Here is a 21364-nt window from a genome sequence, read left to right on the forward strand (position 1 = left end):
TACGGATTACACAACGTATCAAATGAACCGAGTGCACTGAGAAGACTCCCTGGGATCTTGAAAAACAAGGCTCCTGCAGCAACAACAATCCTACATAGAGCCTGTGTCCCAGGGGATCCCAAAGCCTCTCGCGCATTAGATACCACTGACATAAAACCACCCCGCTGGCTCTAACCAAGAGGTACAGGCTGCGTGGCAGAGAGGTGAAGTAAGACATGGTACTCATCAGGAAACCCAGTTAAATGAGCATTTTACAGTCTCACACACAAATATGTCTGTGTTTTCATGGTTCATTCCACAAATACCCAAGAGGTAAACTGTGCAGTACTCAGTGTAATCTATTCCTCTAATTAATACTTTTAATAATACAAAGAAAACCCAATATTGTGGAAAGAATCCATAACACGTGGCCAGCTGACTTCCTTAAGAATATAGAGGTGGGTTCATAATTAACCCTCAACCTCCCTTCCATTTAGTGGCATTACTTTCAGCAAGAGTTTTCCCAAATCTCTCCTTTGCTCTCAGCCCAGCGAATGGGCCACCTTCCTTGTCCCATCCTCTCCCTGCAAGCAGACAAATCCTGTGCCCATTTGTTTCCCTGAAATCCTGCTCCTTTAGAAGGAAAAAGAGATTCTTCTGCAGAAACTTGTTAGAAGTTGCTCTCAACAGAGAGATGACCTACAAGAAGATATGCAGAGCTCAGTCACAGGGTCTGGAAATTATTTCCTGCGTTTTCTAAAACGAACTATTTCGTTGCTCCTTGGAAGAAGCAAACATTGAGAGAGGTGCTGCTCCCTCTCAATGCCCTGTTCAAGGTCTAGCTAAGTAACACCGATGGGTTTCAAGATACTTTCGTTTATTTGTTTTGTATGTAATTCAAGGGTCAATTCTTGAAGGACTCTTCTTCAAGCTCTCACTGAATGAGCATGATGGATCTTCTGCACCAAACCATTCTGCTGTGCTTTCCAAGGGGCCCTGCAGGAAGCATTGGAGGGGACGTTGCATAGACACCTACAACAGAAACACATCACCCTCTTCTGCCTCCTTCCTTTGGACTTGCTGCCAGCATTCGGTCCAGAGAGTGCACGAGGACTCCTTGGCACGTGCCTGGATTCAAGCATTTTGCTAACTCGAGGCTCCTTCACTGTTTCTGCCCCTCTTGGGCACATAAACAAGAAATCAGTTGCTACTTCCTCACGATTCACATGAGGAGTGCCTCAAGTCAATGGGTTCAGTGTGGGGATCATTCAAACCAGCTGTGGCCAGTGAAAAGAATCCATTCTTCATTCCTGTGACCAGGCTTGCTAGAAAGTAGGGAGCAAATGTTCCATCCAAAATAGTTTTGGTCTGAGCACAAGAGAAGCTCTTGGCAACAACAACGCTGAAAGAAAGAATGTCTCAGCATCAGGCTGATGCCTTGCAAATGTATTTTGTATCCTCTACCCCAAATTGTATTTCTTTCTGCCTGTAACAGACTACACGCTTTAACCGACTCTGGCAGATTGCTGAGTGTCTTTATTTTGGCTAGTAGAGAGCTCCCTTCCATATGGGCCCTATCTAGGATGGAAAGCAGATCTACTGGAATGGAGAGCCCAACCCCAGCTGAGCACCAGGCCACTGTGGCCCTCCACACAGTGAAGCCACGTTGTGCAGGAGTCCCGGGCAAAGGGTGCAAATTGAGCAGCATCTTGGCTGCTCACCTTTCTCTGGAGCCCTGCAGCCAGGCAGTGCTGCGGGTGTATTCCCATATGTCCCAACACAATATGTGCATCTGCTGGGTGTGCTTTCACAGATTCAGAGAACCCTAGAACAGTTTGGGTTGGAAGGAACCTCAAAGATCATCTGATTCCATCCCTCTGCCACAGGCAGGGACACCTTCCACTAGAACTGGTTGCTCCAAGCCCTGTCCAACCTGACCTTGAAATGCCCCTGCCCAAGCAGGACATTAACTGAGCTCCAGGATGCTCCTGCCTCAGCATCGTGGTCCACCCCAGATTGATGGTGCAGAGCAGGCTTTGGGCAAATCCTCCTCTATGTTAGATGCTCCCAGCACCATCCCTCCATGCACCCAGTTTCACCAGTGCAAGGACTCTCAACAGTATTGCAACAAATGCTGCTTTTCTCAAAGAGCTGTGAAGCACCACAGTGACCAGGTGTGTATGTGTAGGTCTTTGCAGTTCAATTTAACCTATAGCAAAAGCAGAAGTTGCTGTTATTACTAGGGATGCAAAGGTAGAGTAGTAGACATGAAGACTTCCTACTGGATGAGTGACCAGGCCTGATCTGAGCATTTCCTCTGGGATGACTGGCAAGAGCAATTAACCCTGATGCAGTGCATATGTTCTGAATTTTGTGTACTTCGGAAATGAAACCAGAAAAAAAAGTTATTGTGCTTCGCTGTGAAGTATCAAAAGCACTGAACTGTGATGCATTAACATGGCATTGTCTTCTGGACCCTTGTCCAGCTCAAGGCTGACAAGAGGAGCTGGTACACAGACACTGGGAAGTGCCCATATGCTTTCCTCGCACACCCTAGGTACTTTTGCACAGCACAATAACACATGTGAATATGTCTCCATCCTCTTCCTACAGTTATCAGTGCAGCCTGAGCTAAGGACAATGCCCATTAGCAAAAGATACAAGAGAGGATAACAACTAAGATTAAAAAGATTTACATTTATTAATGCCACGATATAAAGGAAATGATAAACCCCTGCAAGCAGAGTTTCTAATTTGGACTTAATCTCACTGGGTGTAGCTGTGCTGGCGCTGGCTGCCTCCCTGTCTCAGTCCTGGTCTCTTTTCCATTGGTCAGGACAAGCCTTTTTCCAAATCACAACAGCTGGCTGGAGTAAGCCTCCACCTCCTCTTTCTCGCTACAACTTTCCCTTCGAGCCTGATGACTTTTAAATCCTTCTAGGCTCAAAGCCCAGCAAGCAGTAAAGCCCAGCACAGAGTGATATTTATTTCTCATAACTTTTTTTCTTCATAGAAGAATCCAATAGAAAAACAACCTCGGCTGTATTTGTCATAGCCAGAGGTGGATTTGAGGCTCTTACAAAGTGAATATGCTGCACACAGCGATGCCTAGTGCAACATGCCTGCTTTTTAACAGAGTTAAAGGAAGAGCCTGCCCTAAGCCAAAGCTCTTATCTCCTTTCAGCTGTAGTGAAGAATGACTTAAAAAACTTTTAGGGAGATGGAAACTTTGGTATGGGCAAAGAACTCAAATGAACAGCCACAATGGCTGCAGAGTGGTTTCCTTAATTAGAAAGTTGGCTGCGTTCGTAAGGAGGAGGAAAACAATGCTGCAGACAGCCAAAGCAAAGAGCAAGTAATAACTGTAGCACATGCAGCTCTGGAGGAAACAGAAACTGGCTCTATCAGCCCCCCAGATCCTCCACGATCGCTTGTTAGTATTAGGCTGCAAATCAAGTGTGGTCTTGCTGCTGAATCAGAGCAGTACAAGCTTGTAAATAGGACTTGGCCTTAATTAATTCATTTTGACAAGGCTCAAAACACTCTCCAGGCGATTTAAGACACCATAAAAAAATCAAGGAACTGACAGTTTTTGACCTCAAGATGTCAAATATAGAACTGCTGTCTAGTTTTGATAAGCTGTCACTCTGTTTCCCAGATATCTCTAATACAGCTAAGCATTTAACATCATGGGCTGCAACTACACAGTGTGGCCCACGAGGCTACCAGCATCAGTCAACCCAGAGAAGCTGTGGCTGCCCCATCCCTGGCAGTGTTCAAGGCCAGGTTGGACACAGGGGCTTGGAGCAACCTGCTCTAGTGGAAGGTGTCCCTGCTCGTGGCAGGGGTTGGAACTGGATGAGCTTTAAAGGTCCCTTCCAATCCAAACCAGTCTGGGATTCTATGATGATTCTAGGATTCAGTGATGCCTGAGAATACCTATCAATGCAGCAATAGTGGTGGTCTTCTCAACCCCCTGCCCTGCTCTGGCACTTGGGAGAACACAGAGACATCTGTGTGATCAACTAGTAAGGAAGCCTGAGAAACCATCACCTTGATGCTCACTTGCTGTGCAGGTTTGCCCGGCTGTCCTCATGGAGAGCCAGTGTGCTGCTGCAGGAGAACTAGCGAGCTGTATGGCAAAGAGAAAACACTGACCAGGAAGGTTGTGCTTTCTTAAACAGCAGACCAGATTCCATCCTTAAAGCATAACCTCCAAGAAGAGATAGTCAGACCATGCACATCTCTGAAGCCAGCTCATCACAGTATCAAGGAATGGTTTAGGTTGGAAGGGACCTTAAAGCTCATCCAGTTCCAACCCCCTGCCATAGGCAGGGACACCTTCCACTAGAGCAGGTTGCTCCACCCTGACATTCCAACAGAGACAGGTAACTGTACAGAAAAATGAAGAAGACAACATGTAGAGGAACAACAGCTTTCCCCCATGCTGATTGCATGTAGGTCTGTCAATCCAACCAGCACCTGACACCTGCGGCCAGAAAGAAGCTGATATACCTGTCGTGCTGAGTTGATTGAGCATCCCAGTATGGAAATTCAAACAGCCAGTGCCAAAACAGCATTCCCAGGGCAGAGCCAGCTATGCCACGCATCTGGGGAGAACAGGAAGGCAAGAGGAGAAAACACCTCCTGACTGCAGCAGAAACCCAACATGCTGATGCCTCTCCTAAGTACAAGACTCCGGCCAGGGAGAAACATGGGTCATGGACCGTTTCCAATGGTGCACTTGAGATGCTCTTACTGTATCTGAACATGAAGCTGGGGCTTCCTAAGGCTGTGCACGCTGCTCGCTGTGACGGGCTGGGACACCCTGTGTGACTGAGCACACGGTGTTTGTGTTCTTCTGCTTCAAACCAGCTGCCAGAATGAAATGAAACGTGGGTGTCTGACGTGAGGGAGGCTCAGGAGCATGGCTCCAAGTGACCAGAGAGGGATGGCAGCAGCAAGGCTGAGTTTTTGGAGCATGGCTCCAAAAAGAAAATCTCAGAAGACAACCTTGCAACCATCTTCCATTCAGGAGATGGAAAAGAATCATCCCAAACTGGACATGGAAGTGTGCAGCCTCAAACATCTCTACAACAGGAGTGCTGCCATCACCCCAGGAGACCTGCAAAATTACCTTACATCTGACACTCAGTAGCTCCATGTGGCTTGACACAAAGCAGCAAAGCATAGGTTACACGCTCTGTTTACAAGAAGATTAATCTTAAACAACGTGGAGTGAAATCTTGGATCTGGGAATCAGGTTTTTAAAAAATCCCACAATTTTAACTTGTTATTTTGCCAAATTGTGATTGAAAAGCACTGCTCAGAGCCCCAAGAGTTCACAACCCACTTCCCAAACACGGCACTGCGGTATTTGGATGGAGTCAGAGCATTTCTAACACCACAAAGGGCAGAAGCTAGAGGCAAACAAACAAAGCACGTAAGTTACGCCAACTTCAGAGGAGGAGTGCACCAAAAATTCAAAGCACACACATTTTGTGACTGTTACCAGCAGTGTCCTTACCAAGTGTAGAATGCTTTTCTAGAAACTGGCTACCTCTAGGGCACCGTCTGTCCCACTGCAGTATGTTGATTGGCTTACTGTTGCTGATTCCAGTATTTTCCCTTTTCTTCTGCTCTCCTACCTCCTTCCTTCCTCTCCCACTTCTCCAGATGTGCTTGCACTGAAGGCAAGCTGTTCCCTTTGAGTCTGCAGGGCAGTTTCCAGCCCTGCCTATGCTCAGCAGTGCTTGCGGCCCAGCATTTCTTAGCCAGTACTTCTTGTTCAGTACTGCGGTCCTTTGGCTACGTGCCTTGTGAAAGGATTAAACAAACAAATAGGTAAGAGGCACATTAACTCAGTGTGCTTAATAACTTCCCAGAGTGGGAGCAAAGGAAATTGGAGATTCCCCAGGAAACTGTCTCCATATGCAGAGTATGGCCAGATTCTCCCCATGACATCGCGGAGAGGAATCGTGCACTCTTGGCACCTTGGCACAGGCAATCCATGACCGACCCACAAAACCACCTCAGCAAGACAGGAATTGCATTGCAAACTGCTTATCTTCTTGAGTCCAGCTGCTGCCCTGGAGCCCGAGAGGCTTTTTCAGGAGTTAAAGCAGCACTCTTCCTTACTGGCATCTGACGCCTCTTCCTTCCTGGAGTAAGAGCGGCTCACTGTTCCCCTGGGAGAATGGTGGAGCACCTCCTTTGGCTCTCACTAAGTGCTCTGCAACTTCCCGTACCATAAACCGGTTGCGTAACACGAATCTGCTCTGTGTGAAACCTCTCGAGCACCGAGCCTTGGAAGAGCCAATGTTGTTTCTCCCCATCCTTCTGTGAGATCTGCTTTCCATATGTCTCTGCCGATGCGCTTGCCTTCTTCACGGCTGTGAAAGACCAGTCTTCCTCTCCGCTGATCCTCTCCCTGCCTCAGCCCGCCTGTCAGCTGCACATGGATGGGTACTTAACCATCAGGTTCGATTCCTCAGCACCTCTTTTCCCTAGTAAAGACATAACACTGTGGCTACGTGTTGTCACCAACCTCTGCTTGGCCAGTCCCACCGCTGTACCAAAGACAGAAGTCACAGTAGGATGGGACTTCCCTTCGTGTATCCTGGGACAAAGCTTATCTACTACCATGAAACAACCACCAGGAGAAAAAAGCTGTTTCAGAACTAAGCACAAATTACAGGTCGTATCTACTACCAACTTCCCAAACTCCCTCTTTTCCATGTGCCACATTAGAAGAACAAAACAGATGAGCGCGTTTGCTCTGGATTTCTCTTACAAACCTCTCACAGCTGCAAATCCTTTACAGGGTGATTTTTACATAGCAAAGCACCTGGTTTTCACCCCAAGCACTACCTTCCCTCTGACAAATATCTTTTTGCAGTCTGGAACTTCATACTACTGAGCCACAAGCAAATTCATTATCTCCACACACTCCTGTCATGTCAATTACATGATCGCCATTTCTCTTTCTCCTCCTCAGCTGCTACCATGATCCACATTGTCATTAGCTTTCACAAGTGACCTTCTTTGCTTTACTGTAGCACAGTGTCACTAATCTTAAAATTATCCCAAAATATAGATATCTGACACCTTCTGCAACTTCAGAGGATCTTCTTCAAACCCCTCTGTAAAACAGCTGTGTCTCCCCTTCCCACAGGACCCTATTCCTCCACCTTCAAGGAAGAGCCACTGGTCTCTGCCCACTATTCATGCCTTTGTGTTGGAACAGCCAAGTAAGCAACTTCCCTGCCTCCTGCTCTGCAGGTCTTGCAAATCCAGCTCTGCTTCCATCACAGCATGTTCCACCTCCAGCTGCTGCTGCATGTCCCATCCCATCCCCTTGCCTGGGGTCCTTTCCTCTGGGGCACCTGGAGACTCTCCCATGACTTCCCACCACTTCCAGCTAGAAGTCCCGTCCTCCACCATTCTTAGAGATGCAAAAGCCTCAGTTTATTTCCCTTTCTGCTTTAATCATTTCTAACTATGAAGCACTTTTGCTGTTTCAGGAGACATGGATGCTCTTTCCAGCCACCTTCCAGCTCTCTGTACACTTTCAGATTTCCATGCTAATGCTCCAGACTTTGTCTAGTTCATAGAATAGAATGAAACGATTGAGGCTGGAAGGGACCTTAAAGCTCATCCAGTTCCAAGCCCCTGCCACGAGCAGGGACACCTTCCACTAGAGCAGGTTGCTCCAAGCCCCTGTGTCCAACCTGGCCTTGAACACTGCCAGGGATGGGGCAGCCACAGCTTCTCTGGGCACCCTGTGCCAGCATCTCACCACCTCTTTTACAGCAGAGTACAGTGGGTCCATATCTATGAATAATTTTCATTTTCTAAGCTATTATATTTCTAAAGAGCATCTCAGTGAGCTGGGCAGAGCAGCTCATTGATAGGAGCAGAGCCCAGCCTGACACATCACAGCTTTAGTCTGAGTAAAGCAAAAATATTGTAAGTCCCCTGATCAGAATGAGAACGGGAATATTATGATTTCACATAAAACTGAAACATCAGGAATGAAGAAAATAGAAACGTTCAACACCACATGCAGAAGGAAACCACTTTGAAATGGCAAACCTCCAAACCAGAACAATAGTTCTTAACACACAGCCAGGACTGCAGCTCAAAGCCAGGCTGACCATGAAAAAATAGCAGAAAACTAAGCAGTCAACATCAGTGCCGATCAGCAATATATTTAAACGCAGTTTGAGCTTTAATAATTCAACAGGATTTAATTTGCTGGTAGTAAGAAAGGTGGATTTTCTCTTTTTTTTCCAAAGCATGACGTGGATGGATATCCTATCTCTGTAAAGTACACCCCAATTTGTAGCAAGTGCTGGGCATGGCTCCAAACACACACAAGATCTAACACGCAACATCTGAAACCAAGCAGCGTTCATGGTGTTTGTTTTACCCCTAAGCCCTCGATTAGAATTTTCCTTCAGATATTTCCAGTTGCAAACTTGCAAGTGTTTGGTGGAATTCCTCTATAGGGCTTGCTTCAGCCTGTTAATAACAGTCCCAGTGCTAATGACCCAACTCGTGACCATACAGAGGGAAAACAGCACTTCATGAAATATTGATACACACTTGGAAATTTGACAATTATCTCCAGAGCTCCTCAGTAAAATCTGAAAGCAAATAAGCAGCAAACATTGCCTGTACTCATTAAAATACTGAGAAACAGAAAGAAACCCACTCATTATCCATTTGACAAATACAACCTATTATTTTTAATAATGCACAGGCATTTAATGCGTGATATTTACAGCTTCTCTTGCTTAAATAAACCATTGGGTTTGGAGATCTGATTTTAAGAAGTGCAATAAAAGTAAGTTATGTGGAGCTGGGTGCTTTGGCAGAAGAGGGTAAAATCCTTCTTCTACTGAAATCAATGACAAAACTACTGTTTTTCAGATTGAAGTAAAACTTACTTATTGCTCTATTTCGGAAGCTGCTTGTCCAGAAAGATATTCTCCAAAAATTAGAAAAATGAGAAAGGTCAATGAAATTCATGCAAGCTTTAGAAGCAGAAAACTGGAGTAAAAAAGAGCTGATGGGCCAGAGCGTGGAGCTGTTAGGCCACAAGATACATCATAGAATCCCAGATTGGTTTGTGTTGGAAGGGGCCTTAAAGCTCATCCAGTTCCAACCCCTGCCACGGGCAGGGACACCTTCCACTAGAGCAGGTTGCTCCAAGCCCCTGTGTCCAACCTGGCCTTGAACACTGCCAGGGATGGGGCAGCCACATATATCTCTGTATCTTGCTTGTCATACACCAGTGAGATGATACACCAGCTCTCATATCTGGCCAGAGCATGGCATAGGAGATGCCACGCTGCTACTCAAGAGCTTTTAGGATAACAGCAAACACAGAGAACACCTTCCCCTGCTGAATGAATATGATACCATAAGGGGAAATCTTTCAATGCAGAGCATGTCAGGTTGCTTGGCATTATACTACATCGCAATCATCGGTCTTATTACAGTAGTTCTGGTTTCTGGACCTTTTATCCCTGACTGCGGATGAAACAGAACCACAACAGCTGCAAACAAAAATGAAATGGAAATGTAAGATTCTTAAGCCAAAATGTTTCAGCTGTAAGGTAACAACTTCCACTCTTATGCAGGTCCGTTCAACACAAGCAAGAATTCAAAGACAGGGAAAGCCGAAGATCAATAGGCATTGCAACTGCTGGCCAGGTGGGATAAATGAAGCTGCATTTTGGCTTTCTTGATGACTTCAGTGTCCCAACAGAATGGTCTAGATACTGAGAAGCTCTCTGCTGTCCACAGTGAATACACTCTTTTATCTTTCATAATAAATACTAATCAGGATTCCTTTCATTGACAAAGCAAAACGCATGCACTTGCATGAACTACTGTGTTTTCCGAATATTCATTCTAAACTTTATAATAAAGCATTCAGAGGAAGGCAGAGAGCACAGCAAATGACTGCATGTGACATTTCCATTCCTGTTTTTATTCACTCTGTGGGTGACAGAGACTCCAGTAAGAGGCTGGACCATCATAATCAAAGGCTGATAATCTATAGGGTCAGTAAAGGAGTGTGTAGGAGGCAGCTTGAAAGTGCTCAGGGATTTGCAGTGTTAGAACAAGTGTCAGGAAACGTGTTAGGGTTAAGAAGACAAGCAAGGAAGCCGAGTGGCATCATCGGTGGGATTCTTACATCCCACCACCCTATGACTCCTGATGTGGCTCCTTGGCATGGAGGGAACCCACCTGTAGATACCACCTTCGCAGCTGGAGAATGTTTCAATGGAACCCCAGTTTTTATCCTCTTTTTCTAACTTTTTTTCACTGAAAGTACTTCTTATCGTTGTGCTTGCTGTCTAAGCAAAGTCCTGTCTGCTTATTTACTTGCCAAGTCAGTACAACCACCTAGGAAATAATAAATTGCTTGATAACCAAAACAAGTCATTTCTGGCACACACTGAAGACTCCGCAGAAGTACTGATCCAAATGGGTAATGGCAGACACACTGAGTTTTTCTCCCCGTTTTCATGTGTATGTGTATGTACATATATAAATAAAACACAAGAATGCCATCTTGGCTGTTGATACAAGTATTTACCAAGGATCTCCACTGGCTCCAAGTGGTCAGGTAAGCCCTGTTAGCTTCCTTCTTATGGTGACAACCTGCTTATCTCCGATTACAGAGACTAAACCACCCTCCTCCTGGGGACTGTAACACTTTGGGAAATGTAGGAAGAATACTGTACTCTCACTCTTCTCCCAGCCCCTTCTTGGCTGCCTCTGCTTCCATATGCAAGGTGTAGCCACCCTCCATTTGGTGGTTGAGATATACCCTCAGGGCCTGGGGTGCTCTCAGGAGGGAATACAATAGGAAGGAATGGACCACAAGCCTCTACCATTAACCCCAGTGCTGCCACCAGTTGTTCAAAGGGGGAGCATGCTGCTCCTGCAGTTGGAGTTGGGGTCTGCAGGCACTCCTTGCAAACAGAAAACAGTCATATGCCTTGTCAAAGTCTTCCCAACCACCTGAGACCTTGAAAGCCTTCCACCTGGAAAGGGACACAGGGTGGCCCCACACAGGCAGGGCTAGGGCTGTGTTACGTTGTGCCATGGGACCCACGTTTAAGCCGATTGTTGGCCTCAACACCGTTTGCACTGGGGGAGAGGGTGGAAGAAGGAAAGCCGGGCACTAATCCTCTCCATCTGCTCCGGAGCAGCTAATTGGATTGAGAGTGCAGAAGGCAAGGCCATGGACACAGTGGTGACAGTCACACTGGCCAGGAACAGGCACTCAGAAACCTCCTATTTCCCTAAACAAATCTGTTCTAGTGCAGAGGGTGAGGGTCCCACCACTCTGCCAAATACAGTTCTGCCCAAACCCTTCCTGAGGTTGGGCACGGCTGCCCAGCACTGCTCTACTGCAGAGGTGGAACTATACACTAGAAAAATAACACACGTAAATCCCATCCCCAGAAGTTATATTTCATCTTTAACAAAACACTAGAAAGAGCAGACAGAAGAGATTAAAACTGAGCTTTCTTTACCAAAAGCCAGCGGAATGCTGGTAACGTCAGGTTTTATTTCTGTGCAAAAGTCAAAAGCTCGTCTGCCAGTTGCTATATATAAACCTCACTAATATACGTCCTACGTCTGCAACATTTATTCTACATCAGTGGCTTAATGATGTTGGTCTTCTGCTTTTTAAGGATTCAGCTCAGCACCTACTTGGCTTTTAAAAATAACAGACAATTCAGTTGTGCAGCGTTTCCATTAAACTGCTCAGGAGTGTAATGCTATGAGAAAGACAAGGAGAAGAAACATAAAAAATGCTTAATACAACAGTGATCAGAAACCCTGAATTTATTTTCCCCCCTCTGTGAACACCAAGTTTGTAGCTATGGAAACTACTTATGAGAAAGCTAAAAAAACCCATCAGCAAATATAGTCAGAGAATGATCAGGATATATGAAAGTCCTAACAATGATAGAGAACTACAGACACAGGGTAAAAGGGAAGTGTAAATTGAAGATGACAACACTTGTGCCTCTGACAACATGTTCTCCTCCGACAGGCCAAATTAATTTTTATTGCCATGGCACTAAAGTCAATGAATTGCAACTGGAATGAGTTTGACACTTTATATTGCTTTGATAAAACCATTATAAAAAGTGTATTTCAACCTTTAAAAAGGTATTTTAAAAGCGTATTCTCTGCAGTCAGTGAATGCTGTGTGCATATTGGCCAAGATAGTGGATATTTTATTGAGGTGGTTTTTGGCATCTCTCTCTCGTGCTCTGTTTCTCAGCCGTTTACCCTACTAATGCTAGCAGTTCTCATCACTTCAGTTCTAAGATCCAAACACAATACACATCCACAAATTCATCTGCCCCACTGAGGTTGGTGAGTCCTTGTGAGCCTTCCAAATACTTTCCCATTTTCCCTTTATTTCCAGCTAGCACCGTTATAATTTTGGATATTAATCTGCATCTTGCAGACAATGCTGTGACCATCAGGACAGTAGACACTAGCAAGACACCTCAGCTTATTTTCATCAAGTATTTTTGTATTCAAGTTGCAATCCCACCGAAAACCATTAATCTGGGGTTTTGCCAGTGCACGCAGTGCAGACTTACTTTACCTGGAGCTGGGAATGGCTCCAAGGACTTGCTATGGTCTGTCAGGTCAATGTGCAAATTAGATCAGATTTATTCAGTACATGGAGCCTCTTTTGGTGCCGTTTCAGTCTGGATTGTTAATTGAGCTGCCTTACATGTATATACGTTGTGATTACATGCTACGGTCTGGACAGAAAACATAGTGAAGAAAGCCTGAAGTTGATTTCTGAACTGTCTGCTACATGGTACATTGGGCAAAGAATAAACCAACATCAACAAATGCTCATGAAATTTATACTGTGTATGAAACGTCACTGCTAAACTCTCTCTGCCCATAGAAAGCAATGACAATTCCAATGCAGTACTCTTAAAATAATGGGCATATGCTGCTCCTTTAAACATCCTTGATGGTTTTTTTTAACTATCCTTGAACAGCTATCAAGGCTCTTGCTCCTACTATGCCCTCTTCTCTTTGGGGGTTGCCCGCACGAAAAGCCTCAGCCTGCAACTGATGTGCAGTGAACACAATTGTTATCAGTCATGGGGTGGAAAATACCCATAAACAGAATCACAATCAAGTGTTAAACAGCATAAGCAGAGCTGAGCTAATTACAGTGAAAGGCATTTCTAACTGGGCTCTAAGCTGATAAAAGAGAAGATGAGTTTCCTTCAGACTGGAAAGAACTACTTGTCCAGGGAAGCAGCTACCCTCAGCCTGGCTTTCCCTGCTTAGGAAAAGGTCAGGCTTTTAACCAAACTTTACAACCAATTTGTCTGCTCCTTCCTTATGACATCTACCCAACTGTACGGGGCAGCCTTGTTCCTCTTCCCTATGGGAAGCATCTCCCCTTTTGTGACCATTTGCTTTCATACCTTTATATGTAAACTACAGTTTGAAAAACCATCCATGACACATATATTGCAATGAATCACTGTTCCTCATTGGAGCTCCCTATGTCCATCAGAAACAGAAGACTGGACAAACCCCTTGTTTGGGATAAGTCTAGGCTAGCTATGAAAACACAAGGCTTCTAATCAGCCAACTGCTTTAAGACTGAAATACTGGATAAAAAAATATAAATCAAGCAATCTGATAAAAACACTAGCAAACATAATTTGAAGATGCAACATTTTGGAGGTGGAGCTCCTGTAATCTGCTCAGTGACCGTTAGACGCAGTTTGCCCTCACCAGCTTTGCTGACCTGCACTATTTATTTCCCTGCATTACCATCCACTGCAGCACGAGGCTGGCCACAAACCCGCTCTGGCAGCAGCTGACATGGTTTTGTCGCTCACAATTCACAGAGTTTTTTCCTGCTTGCCACCGAGATGTCTCGGTGCATTCACTACCTGTGATGCTATGGATGGCAAGACTGCAGGAGCAGCCAGCTCTGAGGATGTTCCTCTTAAGGGAAGCCATTCCTGACAGCTTCATGGAAAAGGTCTTGATGATGCAAGGAGAGGCAGCTTTGCCAGAGCTGTGGTTGGGAGTTCCCAGAATGGGAAGCTGGCTTGGCTATGGAGACGTCACTCTTGGCTCCTACACCCCGCTCACTCTGCCACCACAGCAATGGGTTTAGGGTGCTCATTCACCACTTTCTCTTCATACAACTCTGCAATTCCCAGGAAGGGCAATTTATCTAATTTATTCTTAATAATTATTTTATGAAATGCAAAGCAGTTACAGAAATAAATCTCATTGCTGATTTCCCCTTATCTAACCATACTGAAGCCACAAGTGTGTGGCGCGTTCCTGTGTATCTCTATCGTCAGGAATACCGTGCATCAGAAGACACCTTCTTCCTGCAAACCCTCTGCCCAAACTACAAAGCAAACAGCAGCAGTGCAGAATCCACATGGAGTGTCAAAGCTCAGCAAAAAATCACAAATCAGAAACAACTCTCTGTAGAAAGACTACAATACACCATCCAACAAGACTTCAAAAATAACCAAAATGATCTATTTCCAACCCCTATCCATGTAACAAGCTTCAAAACATCACTGGACTGTAATACCCATTTTATAACCCTCTGCTGACTGTAACACATTAACCTAGACATACAGAAAATATTTGCAGCCATTTAGAGACCGAGTTTAATACTGAACTTGCTTTCACCTTGTGACTCAAGTATCCACAGCCAAAGGTACAGCCAGAAGAAGCCTCGTTGCTCCTAATAATGCATCCTGCCTCTTCCTGCTGGCAAACATAGTTTTCCTGGATTTAGTAAAGTTTCTGTCACCTGCTCAGTGTTTAAAAAACATCTTAGTGTATTTGTAATATTCCCTTATCACCTCCCGTGTGAGGGTGAACACTCCTTAGCAGCGGTGCTCCTTAAAGAGCAATTCCTCAACACAGCTCAAACATCTACGAGCTGCCACGCCTTCCGTTTTCAAGTCGTATCCTTCCATTTGCCATGTGTCTTACCTTGGCTTCTACTTCTAAAATATAGTTTAACGGGAAGAAAACCTCTCAGGTTATTTGGAAAACAAAACAGGGGAAATAAATAAAAACAAAGACAATTTTACAGGTCCTACTTCAGCTAAACCTTTCAGGGACTTCAATGAGAAGATAATCTTTCTGTGATTATGGCCAAACCCTCTCGTTGCTTAGCAACACATAATTAAGGAATATGTTTTCAGATCCGCTTTGCAAGCTGGCCATTATCAGATGAAATTACTGGAGCAACAAATGTCATCCTCATGCAAATGAGTTGGTCGTAGGCAAGAAAAAAAAAGGAGAGGGTTGAGAAGCAAGAAAGAGCTCAACAGCATGGAAACGCTGCTGGCTTCCTCTTGTTGAGCGCCGGTGATTCTTTTGAAGGGAAGGGATCATATCTTGGTTTTTAGAGAATAGGGTTTGCAGTTTATAGACAGGAGACACAGAAGGAGGGGGCTGTTTCTCATGGTGGAAGAGACTGCTCCCAATACATGCTCCCTCACCCCAGGGCTTTCACTCATCGGTACCGACCAGCTCAATCAGACGTACTGTGAATAAATGAACATATTTCTCTTCCCCGCATTATGCCAGTTCATCTTTTTTCCAGGCTTTGGGAAATCGCTTATTTGAAAATACTGCCTCAATGTACTAATTTTGCATCTAACCCATGTCAACACAGAACGCGTTGCCTAATATTTAAGCATTTTTTAGAAATCAATACATTACACCAGCTGCATAAAGGACACATAAGCTTGAAAGAAATGGCATCTACTTTCCTAACTGTGTAATCATGGTGAGCCAGGGAAAGGCGTCTGCATTTTGACAACTTTATCATTTCCACTCACAAAATCATGCTTTATTTAGATTCCTGTGGAATGGCATCACCAGTTTGGCACCGTCTCTATGCCTATAAATGGTATCCTTTTATTAAAGCTTTGTGCGTGTACACTGGTACGGCACATTGTTCGGGATGTGTCTGCATGGGAGTTGAGCTGAACTGCACAGGGAGAAAATTCCCTGATCACAGAGTCACTATCAGGAAAAGCATTTCAAGGGATTTCTTTCCATGTTATTCAAACAAGTCAAGCCACAAATGAATAGATTTCACATTTCCTCATTTCCTCACATTTAACAGTGGTTTTGGGGGTTAGTTTCTGTCAGGCTCTCAGTATTATCATCAATGGACATATCTAAAGTGGAGGAGCGGAGCCTGCTCAGCTTATCCAGCTTTACATCTGAGCAGCCAAGTGCCTGAGCTCTTCTAGAAGGGGAAGGCAAGAGTAGCAGCCACCACTCATTTTTATTGTTCCAGTGCTTAATGACAGGCTTTTAGTTTTAAGCACAGCCCTATTACTTTAACAGCAATATCACTTCACTTACAGGCATCTCTAGAAGGAAATCAAGGGGTTTATTTCGTATGCCTGATAAAACAGCAAATTAATAATAAGAAGAAAAGACTTAGGTAATGGCCAAAGGTAAGTCGATTCTCAAATAACACCATTAGCTATCTGATGAATTTAGTCAAAACAATGCTAACCATTTCCTCGGAGGAACACATTTGTGCCTGATAACAGTGGTAAAAAGTCAATCTGCAGCAAACCCTGTAGTCCTAATTGCTCAGCCAGAGCAGTATCTAATCTCCTGTTCTCTGCAAACAACGGGAATGGCAAGATTAACCCTGGAAGCATTATCTGAGGTACCGCTCGCTTTTAACTGAAGTTGGCTAAACAGAATATTTGGAATTTAACCACAGCATCTTTAGCTCCACAAAGCCAGCGTGGCCCTGTGAAGAAATCCCATTCACCTCCTATTCTAAATAGGAAAGTGTCTAATATTTAGGCATGAAACCTCAATATATCTGACTGGTTTTGGGGGGGGTTAAAGTAAGCAACAACAACATGGTTCTAAACTACTCTATGAGCTAAGACCCTTCGGAAATTACTTGGTTCAGGTGTTGCCATGGTGGAGACGATGACTGGAGGCCCCGTGCGCCTGCTGAGCTTCGGATATGGGGAGATCTGGGCAGGGAAAGCAGGTCCGGTGGGTGCCAGGTTGCTATCCCCCGCTGCTCCTGGCCGGCGGAGGAGCTGTGGGCTTCCATGAGGGCTGGGTGCTGGCGACGCTGCCACTGTCCGCTCCCTTTTCATCAGCTCCATGGGCACGGTGTAGGTGGTGGGATAGGCTGTTTTGGGGCTGGCATGTGGATTGCCCGTGGTCATTGGCATGCCGCCTGGAGCAGAGTAGGTAGAAGCTGAACGTGGGTGCGTGTTGCAAGGCAGGGGGGTGTTGTATCCAGAACCAGGGAGGAAGTGTGGCCCCTGAGGAGCCCCTGTGGAGGCAGGGTAGGTGGATGTCTCCAATAGGTGCTGTGTCGGGGCGCTGGATGGCCGGCGGTGCATCTCCCCTGCTCTTGGGGAGAGCGGCTGCAGCGGAGGTGGGTGCTGCAGGGTGGCAGGACCATCAGTGGTGGGCCCGGAGCCGAGGGGCACCCCATAGTCCCCTGGCAGCTCGCTGCGGTGGCTGAAGCTGTTGGAGCGGGTCCTGGGGCGCAGCGCCCCGCTCCTGCGCTCCTGGCGCTGCATTTCTGCCTTGTAGTTGTGGGCGATGCGGGACAGCACACGAGCCTGCCCCAGGTTGGGAGCCACCGACTTGATGTCGTTCTCCTCCATCATGGCCAGCAGGCTCGGGGAGTCGAAGCCCTGCTGCAGCAGGGCAGCAAAGGTGCTCTCCGAGACACCTTCTGCACGTAGCAGTGCCACAAATTCAGGGTCGAAGCTCCTCTTCCCTTCTGGCCCGGGGAAAGTGGGGGGCACCGGTGGGTGGGAAGGGGTCACCGCTGCTGCCTCATAGCTGTCGTATGGCCCCTTGGCGCTGGTACTCTCCCTGCCTGGCCCGTAGCTGCCACCGGTGCTGCCAGCGGGATCCACCACGAGGCACGTTGGGGCAGCCTGCCTGCTCCCCGCCGGCTCGGGGGGCCGCTCTGACCCATCGCCATACGCCTGTCTGCCGGGGAAGGCAGGGGGCTCTGCCGCATACCGCGGGCCGTGGGGCTCCGTGCCGTACCATGCCGGGGAGGCATCTCTGCCACGCAACCGCTGCCCATCCAGACCCAGCTTGGGATCCCGGTAGAGACGGGCAGCCTCCAGTGGGGCAGGCGGGCGCCCCGGGGGCTGCTCCCAGGACAGCCGAGTGCCGGGTGCCCCATAGCCCGCCAACGGCCTGGTCACCATGTGGTCACGATAGCAGCGGGGGTCCTTGGGTGACCTAGCCGACAGGGATGGGTCGCTGTAGTAATCGTGGGGTGGCAGGGAGCCCCGGCCCGCCATCGCCTGCCGGTCGCTGTAGGCGAAGTCGGGGACAGAGCCTTTCCTTAGGGGCCCTGGGGCAAAAGTGTTCTCCTGGTATGGGTACGCCTCTTGCTTCAGCTCCGCGCCGCCCTGCAAGGTGATATCATTGGCTCGCTGCGGCTCATACCAGCCACCCTCGCTGCCGTAGGTCAGCGAGCTCCTCCGGCCCGGCAGACGTTGGTACTCAAAGGCGTTCTCACCCTCCCAATTGCCTTCATACCATCCGGCAGCATCCCAGCTCTGCGAGCGGCCGATGTTGGGGTGCTTGCTGGGGATGGGCATCGCCACGAGGCTGCTGGATCCCACCGAAACGAAGAGGAAGCACCTTCCTTCTCAGCGTGTCTCCAGCGTGCATCAAAGACGGACTGTGCGTTGCCTGAGCCCTCCCGGGACTTCACGAACCACCAGCCGGCAGTTTTGCCTTTCAAAATGTTGCCTGAATTATTAATCCTTCGAAACCTTAGCAGGCACAGCTCTCGCTCCAGGTCGGCGGAGGCACAGACCCTTCCTGCGCGGTGCAGCCACCGAAGAGGGCGGCCGCGCTCAGCCCAGATGCTTTATCCTGTGCCGCTGGGGACAGCGTGCACATGGACAACTGGCCGAGCAGTGTGTGGGGATTAGGAGCTAAATAAAACTGCTAAAGCCCTCGCTCCATGTGACATCATTTTAGCCTGATGAAATCTCCCGCGCCGACCCAGCCAGCAACCTCAATGCAATTTCTCCCCGGGGGAATGATTTCTTGTTATCGTTTTGCATGTTGTTTTGTTAACGTTTCAGTTGTCTCTTTCCTCGTGTGCTCGGGGCTCCCGGCTGCACCAGCACCCACCGGGAATCATCGGTGAGATAAGGAAATGTCCATGTATCCGCTCGTCCCCACACGCGCGCATGTAAAAATAAAAAGGAAAGCTTCAGTGTCAGCTCAATCTTAATCCACCCTGATGAAATGCTAATCCACTGCACACAGCTAAGGACAAATTAAACGGGAGCAAGCAGGCAGGCCTAAAAAAAGACCAGTGCAAGGCACTCAAGAACAAAAGAACGATTAGAAGTTATAGTTAGGGATCTCTTTAACACTTCAGGAATATTGTAATTTGCTTTGGAAATGACTTCTTTTTTTGCTGTAGTTTCAAATTAGCCACACTAACTATGCTCCAGAAGGATTCTTTACATTAGTATCATAACACATAAAACCTTTCATCATCCCAAGACTGAAAATTGTGGAGGTGTAATCTGGAATGTTTAATTTTAAGACCCTAAGCAGAGGTCACGGAAAAGGAGGGGAGGATCAAGGGATCTGAAGCCTGGTCTTACAAAGCAAAAAGGAATTGTAGACTTTTGCTGATTATCTCCAGCTTCCTTTGGAGAAACTACATGTTTATGAGATGCAAAACCACTCAGAAACATCAGACAAAACTCCATTTGTACCTAGTTGTATTTCAATATTCATGTGGATTAAGCCATTTTTTTTTTTTACACTTAGAGCAGGCAACAGGATTTAGATGGAATCGCACCACAGAAAATTGTTCTTTGGGAATGTAATAAAAATTTCCATCGATAGCCACCGTTTTCAGAGGTGATATTAGAATGGTTGCTAAAAACACGTATCTAAATTATCACATGCTGCTCGGGCTCCAATATTCCTTTTCAAAGAATAGGTCAAACATTAATTACTTAGCTTGCTAACCACTGCTGGTGAAGCAACGTTTTCCTTTTTGGTTAAAAATATTCAGATGATTTCGCTTTTCTTTGTTATGATCACAGACTTCTTCACCTCCAACGCACCCCTTCCAGGATGGACGCAGTTAAAGGAATAATGGTCACCTTCCCTGCTCTGTCTGCAAGACAGCTAGTGCTTTTTTCCTGGCTATTCCACAACAAATGTTTAGTGCAGTAGCCATCACATGATAGACTATTGTGCTATTATGATAGCTAAATCACTAATACAGTCTAATGCTTATACTTGCCTATCATACTAATACCTCTGGGCTATATTTCTGACCCAAATACTGACAGGATCTTTGAGTAATCCCTAAATTTCTTTATGGCAGTAAATATTATAAATCCTCTTCAAACATTCTCTCCTCCAATTCTACCCCCAAGACCCACAGTCTTTAAAATGATGTTGGATATTACGCAGCCATGCAAAACATGGGCCCCCAAAGATTATTTATGCAGTTCTCAGAGAATATCTGATTGGCATTATATGGAATTAACTAACAAACTTAAGGCGCGTTGGCAAAGTTCTTCTTTTGTGAGAGTCAAAATGGGAAGAGACATTTGTGGCTTATAAATAAAGCAGAGAACATTTTAATAAACAAAAACGTTTTATTATAGCAACATTTTGCTAAAGAATAAACTGTATTCCCAAGTGGATACCACAAGATCTGTGCCATTTGTTTGCTCTGAAGCAGCAGAAGAAAGCTACCAAAAATGTATATGAAAAGAATAGTGAAATCCTGGTCTATGGATCAAGGGCATCTTCCACCATTGTCTTCAAAAGACATCACTAATGAACATAGCTGCTATGTTAAAGCTCTGGTTGACAATGGAAAAATACCACACCATAGAGAATTTCAGTGCCAAAAGTGCTAATCTTGAACAACTGCAACGGAAGTCAGAAGGGAGCTTTGAACATTTACTACCTCTGAAAATAACACAAAACCTTTAATAAGCCCTTGGGTCGCATGATGGACACACAAAAGAATCCTCACTCAAACCAACAGGTCTGTAACTGGTGGATGCATCCTACCCAGCTCCAGTGCACACATGGGTGACAGCAAGACCAGAAGACCCACCTCAAACTCCTTTCCACTTAAGTGCAGGAGCACATCTGGGCTCCGAGGACCACCTTGCATGGTTGCATGGGTGCAACCTTGCAGCCCTTGGGCAGGATGTGCTCCTCTCACACCTACTTCACAGGAGCCAGGAAACTTCAGACCTGCCTCTGGGAACACTCATGCATATGGATGATT

At 46.2% G+C, this 21364-nt stretch overlaps 1 protein-coding gene across 5 annotated transcripts in view; it reads right to left on the reverse strand.

Moving 5' to 3' along the window:
* The window catches only part of CTBP2 (C-terminal binding protein 2), a 142518-nt gene that overhangs the window by 27911 nt on the left and 93243 nt on the right, over nucleotides 1-21364 (reverse strand). The window contains exon 1 of one of the 5 annotated variants that reach the window (XM_030487764.1): nucleotides 16988-18689. The exons of the other annotated variants lie outside the window; for them this stretch is intronic. Within the exon in view, the coding sequence (XP_030343624.1) occupies nucleotides 16988-18674 (1687 nt within the window). The 5' untranslated portion in view covers nucleotides 18675-18689. Of the gene's footprint in view, nucleotides 1-16987; nucleotides 18690-21364 lie in introns of those variants that run through there. 5 annotated transcript variants of the gene reach the window in all.

The sequence above is a fragment of the Strigops habroptila genome, chromosome 5, assembly GCF_004027225.2.
Source record: "Strigops habroptila isolate Jane chromosome 5, bStrHab1.2.pri, whole genome shotgun sequence".
Taxonomy (NCBI): Eukaryota; Metazoa; Chordata; class Aves; order Psittaciformes; family Psittacidae; genus Strigops; species Strigops habroptila.